General features: G+C 37.4%; 1 protein-coding gene across 3 annotated transcripts in view; it reads right to left on the bottom strand.

Annotated features, from left to right (window-relative positions):
• Nucleotides 1–266: 266 nt before the first annotated feature.
• SATB2 (SATB homeobox 2) overlaps nucleotides 267–10,830 on the bottom strand; it is a 178,803-nt gene continuing 168,239 nt past the window's right edge. For 2 of the 3 annotated variants that reach the window (XM_019635770.1, XM_019635769.1), the window contains one exon: nucleotides 268–3,440. In XM_019635770.1, coding sequence (XP_019491315.1) covers nucleotides 2,979–3,440 — 462 coding nt within the window. In that variant the 3' untranslated portion in view covers nucleotides 268–2,978. Of the gene's footprint in view, nucleotides 3,441–10,830 lie in introns of all 3 variants that reach the window. The other variant, XM_019635771.1, reaches the window with a different exon arrangement.

A 10,830-nucleotide genomic window follows, 5' to 3' on the forward strand; every position in this document is an offset into this window, starting at 1 on the left:
AACATTTGGATAAATGACTCTCCCGGTTGCCAGCTCCAGGATGTGAGCGTACATGCGTTTATAAACACAGAGAGATGCACATACATTCACGTAGACAATTAAATCCATACAATCGTCCAGGACTCACAGAGCTGGAATTTCGAGTACCACTGTCTTATTTCTAAAATAAGGGAACGGGTTTTCCTTACACTCACCAGGTGTCTCTTTACATGGAAAACGAAGTGGGGAAAAAAGGCAACGCCCAGTAAAATACGTGACAAACAACGTCATATTTATTGAATGCGTTTTATTTTAACAACCAAAAAATTCTAACAGCCTAACAATGCACATAAGTTAAAAATTAATTATCACTTAGTGATAACAAAGATAGTTGATTTACATGGAAAAAAGAACATTTACAATATGTTAATCCTTATTCACATTGTTGATACCGCAATAAAACACAATTTGTTTTTCATTTCACAAAAAAAGAAAAAAAAAGGCGGGAAATTGTGCTTTGTCAAGAGGCACTACAAGAGAAAGTTTTTTCTTCCAAATAGATATTATATGACAGATATTGAATAAATAGACATATATGCATTGTAATTCGCAAAGATCTGGCAAGACCACAGGCTAAAATGCCCACAGATTCACTTAGAACCACTGCAGACTTGGCAGTGAAATTAAAAAATAAAAGGCAAGACTTAGCATTGAAAAATACCTAATAAATTTTTGGTTGAAGTGTAAAAGATACCAAACGCGGATGCCATCGACAGATGAACCACCTTGTAAGAGCTTGGCAAAATCAGTTTCCATTTTGTGTACGGAGTGACCTTCAGCAACAGTGTAAGAAGACAATTTGGAAAGAGTAACTCGGAGATCAGGAAGCAGCAACCATGGACTTTCTGATTAAAGCTGCAGCATACTACAGAAACAGGAAGGCTGGGCCCAGGGCTTAACTGCAAACAACCATCCTTTTGCAAAGGTATATGATGCTCGTGTCAAGATAATGTTTTCAACATCATTATTGGAAAAAGTACAGGAAAATGTCCCTTTAAAAACTCCAGAGGTTACTGAGCAGCTAGAATTAGCTTGTATTGCAACATGTCTTCTCCCTGTATATTGTAAGTTCTGAGTTAATATCTACACATAGAGGTTTTTTTTTTAACTCCTACCTTTTATACCTTTCAAATATATAAATAGTATTAACAGTTATATTACAATGCTTGTGTAGTAAACAGAAAATAACTTTCAAAGTGATATTGCATGAGGTCTTTGACAAGGTTGCATGAGAGCACAACTCAAAACAAATCCGACCATGTGGGGACTTTGTGACAGCCACGCTGAAGCATGGATTAGGTTCACCAGGCCAGTCCTGAAGATGAGGTCTCCTCTTGCAATGACTACAAGTAGAAGTGAAAAGGAATGTGACTGGTGTTTCTGACAGGAAGTTAGCTTCCTGTCAGACACTGGGAAAACTATAGTAGATTGCAGCTTTAATGCTCATTCCACTAAGCAGCCAGTCAGCATTAGTTCTGCTTTACGGACGGTAATTGCTATGTAGGTAACTGGGAAAACGTTTCCGTTGGTGACGAGTAGGTGATTCCACTGCAATTGCTTCACTTACTCTAATGCCTGGAGCTGCACAATGATTCAAAAACAGGGTCTTGTTAGGGCTGCCATACCAGGGAAGGGGTGAGGCTTGTGAGAGCAGGGGCTGAAAATGTTTGGTGAGGTGGGTGGAATGTGTATGAAGGAGAGGAAGCCCAAAGTGAAACAGAAATGAGAAACGTCTTTTGGGAGATGGAAGGATGGAGATTTATTTGAGAGGGAGCCCCTTTAACTGGGCAGCAACTTCTTTTCTAAACTTAACATTACATTGAACTATTTTCTATTTAAAAAAAAAACAAGAAAAAAAAAGCAACAACAAACAACTTCTAAATGAGCAGGCTTATTCATTTTAAGATTTGAAGCCACGAGCAGGTAAATAAATTTCACAACAAAATGTGGCTCATACTATGAATTCCATATGTCCAACGTCAAAATGTCATTTTATCAAGACTGCACTAGTGTACAAGTTTTCTTAGTACTGAATTTCAGTTTTACTCATTTGGAATTCCACAGAAATACATCTGTTCACTACAGTAATGACAAGTTGAATAACGGAACTTATCGAGTCATTTTAAATGTGCATTGTGTCTTTAAGAGTAATTTGACTTGTATCATTTAAGGTGCCCTGATTTTTTTTCACTTTACTTTCTTCTTCTTTCTTTTTTTTCTTTTTTTTTTTTTTGGCAGTGTTGATTTATTTTGTTAAATACATACCTCAAAAATTACCTATCAAGCTGCCAGATAGGAAGCCATAGAATTAAAAAAAAAAAAAATCAGGGACAAACACAGAAAATAAATAGGAATTCAAAAATAGTCACCCCACCCTGAGAGCAGGCCGCAGTTTATCAAAAAGCCAAAGCGACTCACTGTGAAGTGGTTTTTTCAATACATAAACAAGTCTCTTCTTTCAGAACTCATTTCACAGTCTATTCTTTCCGATGTAAAGTTTTCTGTCCCATGCAATTTTAATATATATATGTAAATATATAGATATATACATATACATATACACACACACTTGTAGCTTCCTTCATTTATTTTATAGGTCTTTCCATCCTGGAACTTGCCTGATGTCTCTTCCGTAAGTGCAAGAATAATGAAGGCAGACTCTCCTGTGATGATAATTACTATGATCCAGTCAATTGCCAAAGTGTCACACTTTAGTGTCTTTGCCAAGGCGATATCTGATTCCGAAATACTGAATGTATTCAGTCTACAGGTGTAGCCTGTGCAAGAAAGAAATGTCAAAACAAAAAAGATAAGAAAAACAAAACAGACAAAAAAAAGACAAAAATAAAATAAAGCAGGAAAAAAACAACATATATTTTAAGAAACTAAAACAGAAAATCCTTGGACCGATGTATTGCTTTGCCTGGTAGGAGTTCACATTATCTCTGGTCAATCTCGGCGGGCGCGGCCTTGCCTTTTTCCGCACTTTCCTCCTCCGCTTCCACTTTGTACATCTCCTCCGAGCCTTCCTCGCTGTCGTTCTCCTCAGACTCCGTCAGCAGCTCCTCGTCCTTATACTCAGCCACATCCACGGCCGAGCCCAGGTGTTCCTTGAGCTTCCCATGATGCTTCACGTGGTACCGCTGGTTCTGGAAGAACTTGATGATGGTGTGTTTGGGGAGATCCAGCTGGGCAGAAAGGGTGTGAATAGCTTCCTGATCGGGGTACAGGCCCACATCATGAATAAAACTTTGGAGGATCCCCAGGGCTTCCAAGGAGATCTTGGTGCGAGACCGGGGCTTTTTGGCACAACTGTCTTCAGTCGGAGGAGGTGGGGGAGGTGCTTCTTCTCGGGGAGGGGAACTCTCCTTGGTTGGCTGAGACTGTTGTCTATGAAGAACCTGATAATTAAAATTTAAAAAAACAATTAATTTTTGACTCATGATTTTACCTTTCCAAAGCCATCTTCCCTCTGAAAGATGTGTTGTCTATCCAGCATTGGCGTGAGGCGATATACATTTGTAAATTCAGGTCTTCAGGAAACTGAAAAGCATTGCTGGAGATTTAGAATGTCATCTACGAAACAGGAGGTGACCAATAGTAATGTTTGCTAATATTTATACTCTGAGGCACAAAGAAATTGGTCACTTGTTGCCCAAGGTCATTTGAATTCAAGCAATCTGGCTCCAGGTTCTTCCGTGCTTTTAATCAGCATGATATGCCTATCGCCTCTCTGAAAGCTAATGAGAAGAAGCTGGACCCAGAGGGCAAGTGCAGGTCTACAATTAGAACTCACGAGTTCAAGTCCAGACTCTTCTACTTAGTTGGGTGGCCTTGTGCAAGACACTAAATATCTTTAAGTCTCAATTCCATCAACTACAAAAGAAGGATAAGACACTAACTTCCTAGAGATGTTATAAGGATTCAATGGTATAACATATGCAAAGAATGATGCTTACCTTAGAGACTGACGAACTTTTTCAGTAAAGGGTCAGACAGTAAATATTTTAGGTTTTGCAGGGCCAAAGAGTCTCTGTTGTGACTCAACTCTGTCTTTGTAGTGTGAAAGCAGCCATAGGTAATATATAAACAAATGAACATAGCTATGTACCAATAAAACTTTATTTACCAAAACAGGTGGCCTGAATTTGGCCCATGGGCCAGAGTTTGTCCACCTCTTGCTTAGTGCAAACATCCAATAAATGACAGTCACTGTTATCAGCCTCATAATTACTCTTAGAGTATAAAAAGGAATAGTTGGTATTTGAGCCAGAAAATTGATCCTTCATAAAATTAGAAACTGTTCTTTATTTTCCATTAGCTCTGATTTTTATCCTTAATGATGTTTTTTAATATAAAAACTCCCAAATTAATTTAAAGGAAAAACTTTTTCTTAGATTATGAATTTTCATTTGTTGTATACTCATATTGACAGACCTTCTCAATATCACTATAACCTATTAATCCTGTTTTGTACACACTTCCTAATTTCTGCTTTTTTTTTTAGCCCTTAATGTCAAGGTTCTCTAGTTGCTATACTTAATTTAAATGTTTCTTTTATTTCTACCTATTCCCCACTTATTAAAAAATAAATAAAATACCCAGCTCCAGTCAGGCAAACTTACTCTTGATCTTCATAATTGTTTCTTCAGCATCATCGCTGCATGAAATAATTTCTGTTTTAATATTTATTTATGAACTTCTTCAATTTGACAAAAGGAAACAAAGCAGTAGGTGGAGACGGAGGACAGCCTGCCCGGGCTGTCATCACAGGCCTACGCGGAAGGGCTTTGTGGAGGGGGCGGAGGGAGCACGGATCCCAGTGAGGAAACCCAGCCGCTGCCCACACCTCACAGCAGCAGCAGCAGCAGCGGCAGCAGCACATCAGTAACCACAGGGCGAACATGATGGGCCCCACTAACAAGTGTTACGTCAACTCCAACGGCAAAGATCACGCTTCTTCTACACAGGATGTACCTAACTTCCAGAATCATCCCAAGACCTTTAACAACAGTGAGTTCACTTTTAAAAAAAACACACATTTCTCCTCTTGCCATTCTTTCCTATTTTTATAACATCTTTTTCATGTTAGAGTTAACAAACGAAACATTTGCTAGTGTTCAGTGATAAATCAATCCAATCAGTGCAGAAGAAAACATGTCTAATTACATCAAAGAAATCACTGGTCTGACCATCCCCTACCACCATCACCATCACCACCACACACAACTCATATGGCCCACTTTCTTTTTTAGCTATAAAACATCAACATCAAAGCAAGCATTTAAGAAAAAAAAACCTCTGCCATCTATTCCAGTGTTAGGGACCATCTGATGAAAAAAATCATTTCTCACCAATGTGAAAATGCCAGTCTGTTATATACAATTTAATAAATTTTAGGGCAGATGAAATTGTTACCTAAGTAAGGTAATGATAAACAGAGGAGGATGAAACTTTTCAAATAATTAATAATCAAGTAAACAAAATAATAATAAAAATGGTAATCACACGTAAATAAAACTATCTATCTTAATAAGATGATGGCCGGTAGCAGAAAGAAATCTGAAACAGAGGACCATAAAACTGTGGCACTAAAGGTCCATGTGATGTTGACCAATTAAAATGAATGTTCTTGGCATTTTCTTTATCACTTTCAACTAGGCGTAAGCTTGTGCGGTCTGCCATGGTAAGCTGGCATCAGCAAAAAACTGAGAGCTCCATTACTTCAACATTCTAATTATAGCCAGCAGGAAAAGTGGGGCTGCACGGTGGGCCTGCACTGCTCCTGGCAGCTTTGATGGCAGGAAGATATTCGCTCTGAGGTCAAACTCTGGGCAGCCTGAGCATTGTAATAAATGGACCTCTAGGTCAACAGGTGAGAATTTGGGGTTTTGGTGAGAGAGAGAGAGAGAGAGAGAGAGACTGAAATTATGTATGGAGTACATACTCAAAGATCATATATTCAAGCAGCACGAGTACTCCCTATTAGAGCAATTGTGTTAATTGGAAGACAAAGAGAATTAAAATGCCCCATTTTCTAAATTATGCTTGCCTTCTGTAGTAAAAGTCAGCATAACGATTCCATTTAATTAAATAATTAGATTGGTTCTTTAGGGGTTTTCCATTGTACACTGGTTAGATTTAAAGAGATTTTTCCAAAACTACACTTTGAAGTTACTATAATCTTTCTGCATGATAGGGTTCGTTCTTCTCCTTAAGGCCAACCAGTTGGCCTACTTTCCCTCAATTCTTCTTTAGAACCTAGCGGTAGTAACATGCATATGGCGAAGCCACACGTGAAACAGAGAAACAATAATAAGAGCCTCCACTTACTGAACACTTACTCTGTGCCAGGCGGTTCTAAGAACTTTACATGGATTGACTTTTTAATCTTCACAGTTCCTCATGAAGGTGCTATCAAGAACAATCTGGAAGCACAGAGCATCTCAGGAAAACTTTAAATTGGATATTAAAAACACAGGAAGCTGTTGGTCTGAGAAAGCAGGTTTGCAAGGAACAATGGTATCCCATTACAAAGGAGAAAGATGTTTCTCAGAGAAGTAACAGCAATAGAAACAATCTACAAAGTGAAATGTCTTGTTTCCGGTCAGACAATATTCTATGGTGAGTTGGGCAGCAAGGCAATATTTACATGATGAAGGTTAAGTGCTATTTCTAGCATCTTTGAGCAGATAAGGAAAGAACAGTCAAAACAGAGAATGACAAAATAGCAGAACTTGTAAGAAATTATCTTACAAGTCACCAGAAAGGTGTGCCTGAAGGTTCTTCAGTTACACTGATACTTTTCTTTGTCTATAATCCCCTTTCAACCACAATATGCATAAACCTCAGATGAAAAGACTCCCCAAATTATCTATCCCAACTATCTTCATCCCCCCTTCCCCATATGTTCTAATGACTCCAGGCAGAGTTATTTATTGTCTCTGGACAATTTTCAGCAAAAATAACTGCATAAATTTCCTCACTAGCCAATTGCAGTAACTTATTATTATGACAATCAAAGAATTCTTCATGTTGTGTAACGGTACAAGTACTCTGAGCACAAGGGAATACAGCCTAATGCTTACAAGATGGTCTTTCTGAGACAAGAAGATCAATCCAAACTCTCTCTTAAAATCTTCCCATCTAAATGGTGGGAACTTTTCTTCACTTTCTCACATCTTGACTAAATAATGTCAACTCTTTTAGCCTCTTCTCCGTAGGACAATTTTCTGAACTCCCACCTAACTGAATTATAGTTTTTCTACCTAAATTTCTAAGACGTCCAAAATTCCTTGTTATTTATCTAGAATAAATCGAGTCTGGTCTCTGTCCCAAGCAAGTGCCCCAAGTAACTCAAGTGTGAGGCCATGTCATTGGTTCCCGCTGGATGGACAGAGACGCTGCCCTGTTCCTCAGCTCATTTGACCATTCAGGCTTATATTTTTAGCTGATTTTTTTCTTTTAATCACAAAATTTTTCAATTGCTTCAACAAGACAGAATGCCTTGACAACAGAGATATGCTCTTTCCCAAACAAGTTTTTCACACACTCAGATTATTGTTTTCTGGGATTTTTAACAAGTTTAATGGAGCATCTTCCCAGATATTTATGTAAAACTGCCCAAGTCCACAGACTTTCCAGCCTCACCCTTTTCCCCCTTTTTCAAAATGGGCCGAGTAGTTGGCCTTTTCTAGTCCTAAGGTCTATCATCTGTCACGTGACTTTCCCAAAATAACAGAACATATCGTTCTGTAAAGATAGTCATCCATCCCCTTCCTCTTGACTTTTGCAAACTGAAACCTGATAAGTCATCCCAGCTCTACTTTGCTTTGGAATTTTCTCCATTGTAATTGAACTTCAATTAATCTAGTGAATAATTCATTTCTGATAATTTCTACAAAGAGAGTTTTAAAAGGTTTATTTTAAAATTTTTTATAGCTTCTATTATTGATTTTTCAATATGAAAATTAGGGTTCATAGCCTGAAATGTCTAAGTAGCCTCAATAATAATAATAATAATAATAATAATAGTAGTAGTAGTTGTAGTATCAGTAATAGTAGTACTAATAGGTGGTAGCATTCACGGTAAAGCTCATTCTAAGCCAAAATTGGCCTACATGTTATAAATATATTTTAATTTTATTTTCATAGTAATCCTTGAGGTAGGTATTTTTACCCTATTTTGTGAAGAGAAAACTGGAGTTCAGAGAGTATAAGTAATTTGTTTGAGGCTGCATAGCATGTAGTAAGCAGCAGAACTAGGATTCTAAAACCTATCCATCTGTTTTTCAATCCCATATCCTTAAACATTAGGTTCTCCTGCCATCGGTGAGCAAGATTACATAGGAAAATTGAACAGTCTTAGAGCAGAGGTTACAGACCATAAATAAAATATCAGGTAGTAATAAATACTATAAGCAAAAAGAAAGCAATGCATAAAAAGGAGAAGTGGGGACATTATTTTAGACACGGTGACTAAAGGATGGCTCCCTAAGCAGGCGGCCTTTGAGCAGAAGCCAGAAGGAGATGAGGACCAAGCCATGAGGAAGAGCATTCCAGACAAAGAAAACAGCAAGCAAAAATGCTGGGAACTAGGAATATCTGTGGTATATTTGAAGAAGTTCAAGGAAAGCCAGCATGTGAGAGCTGTGCCACCCAATGCAGCAACTAGTAGCCACATGTGTCTATTTAAATTTAGTGTTAAATTCATTAAAACTAAAGTAGGGAAACCTCGGTTTCACAGTTTCATTAGCCACATTTCAAGTGCTCGATAACCACACTGTGCGACACCATACTGCATAGCACAGACACAGCACATTTTCATCATCACTGAAAGTCGTGTTGGTCAGCCCTGTGCTGGAGAGAAATGACACCTGAGAGGTAGCCAGGGCCAGGAGCTTGTAGGGATTTGGCATTCTACTGTCAGGGTGATGGAAAGTCCTCACAATGAAGTGCAATCATAATCTCATTAGCCAAAAATACAGTAGGATTTGAAACTGCCACTGTTACTAGAGAGAAGAGAAATAGTCTTATGTCCACATGCTAAGTAAGAAAAACTCAGCTTGTAATATATTATAGGACTTTAAACAGAGTATCACAAATAGCAACAAATAGAAATAACCAGAAGGGCGCACCGGCACTTCTGTCCTAACGAGAACGGTTAATTTATATTTCGCTGATAGCTACCCTCTTCGTCAGAAGTGCTTAACATGTCTAAAAGGAATTAACATTTAAAACAATCAACCTTGGGTTAAAAGAGTAAAAAAGGAAGTATCTATTCATCAAATATTTATGAAGTGTCTATAATACTTGGACCTATTACTTTACTAAGCTTTCTAATAAGGGGTCTTATCTCCACCAATTAAGTGTTGATGAATAAGTTATGGGTAGGACATACACAAACAGAAAGTTAAAAGTCTACTAAGTTCCTTCTTAATTATTTTCTGAAATCTCCTTGGGCTAAAATATGACATTCATGTATATAAATGGACACAAAGATGGTGACAAAGAGAAAAAACATAAATATATTCAAAAGAGATATCAACTTCATAATAAAACCCAAGGCCTCCTTGCCCAGTGACAAAGCACAATCATAATATGGACATGTTGTTTCTCTGCCTTCAAAACTGAAATTTTTGAAAACAAGGACAAAATGGTACCATGACAAAAGTTGACTAAGAAAGATAAAGCAGCTCTTCTTAAATGTCTCAGTGTTCAAATAGATTTTGAAGACCTCAATGAAAACCAGCTGGGAGCCATGTGTAAAATATAATGGTTTTTGCCTGCAGGGAAGGAAGTGAGATCTTGAATGATTAAGTTTAGAAAAGTATATAATTCACTGTATCATTATGGGGTGAACTGAATTACTTATAATAAGCCAAGATTTTGTGGTCTTTTTATAGAGAGAAAATGAGAAATGATTAGGGAGGTGACGGTAGAGGGTGGCTGATCAGTGTGGTAATAGGTTAAAACAGAAGTGGCCCGGGTGGCCGCTTCCACCCCTGTGACAAGCCTCCCCCAAAGCTGCAGGTCCTCAGTGGTGAGGCACATCAACAGGACATGAGAACACAAAGATGGCTTTTTTGTCAGCATTTATTTGGAGTTAGTATCAGAATTCCTTTGACTTGTTTAATTTTACCTAATCTATGACAACAAAATGTGAAATAGTTGATCCAAAAGAGGAAACCATTCTTCCACTAAAAGTCCGGAGAGGAATGTATTTAACAGGAATATATTTAACCACTGGGTTAAAACCCCTGTGTATAACTGTTAGACTGTGTTAAATAAGTGAATGAATAAATGCTGCTATTTTTAAAATATAATATATATAAAATAGATCATGTAACTGAGATATATGTCTTCGGTTTCAACAACCTAGCTCTATATCCTAATAGTCCCTGTTTTTCAAAATCAGCATTTAAGATGATTAATTTTGGCTCAAAATTCAATGGGGAGAACTTAGCATTAATGATTAATAATTAATGTAAATATTATACATCTCTCTCACCTACAGTATGAGCTGCATATCGGCATGCCATGTGCCTGGCACAGAGGAAATGCTCCTTCATCTGGGATCTGCTGCACTAAATTAATTCCATATTCGCTCTTCTTTATTGTCATAACAGTTATTATTCTTGTTCTGCACAACTTATTTTTCTGGTTACTATTCCTTTTTAGCAAAGCTATTTTTAAAAAGTAAAGAAACTTTACTCATTATAGACACTTGTATCTAGTGAATGGTAATATATATATATATATATATATATATATATATATATATATATATAT

Source organism: Hipposideros armiger, unplaced genomic scaffold (assembly GCF_001890085.2).
Source record: "Hipposideros armiger isolate ML-2016 unplaced genomic scaffold, ASM189008v1 scaffold_23, whole genome shotgun sequence".
Taxonomy (NCBI): domain Eukaryota; kingdom Metazoa; phylum Chordata; class Mammalia; order Chiroptera; family Hipposideridae; genus Hipposideros; species Hipposideros armiger.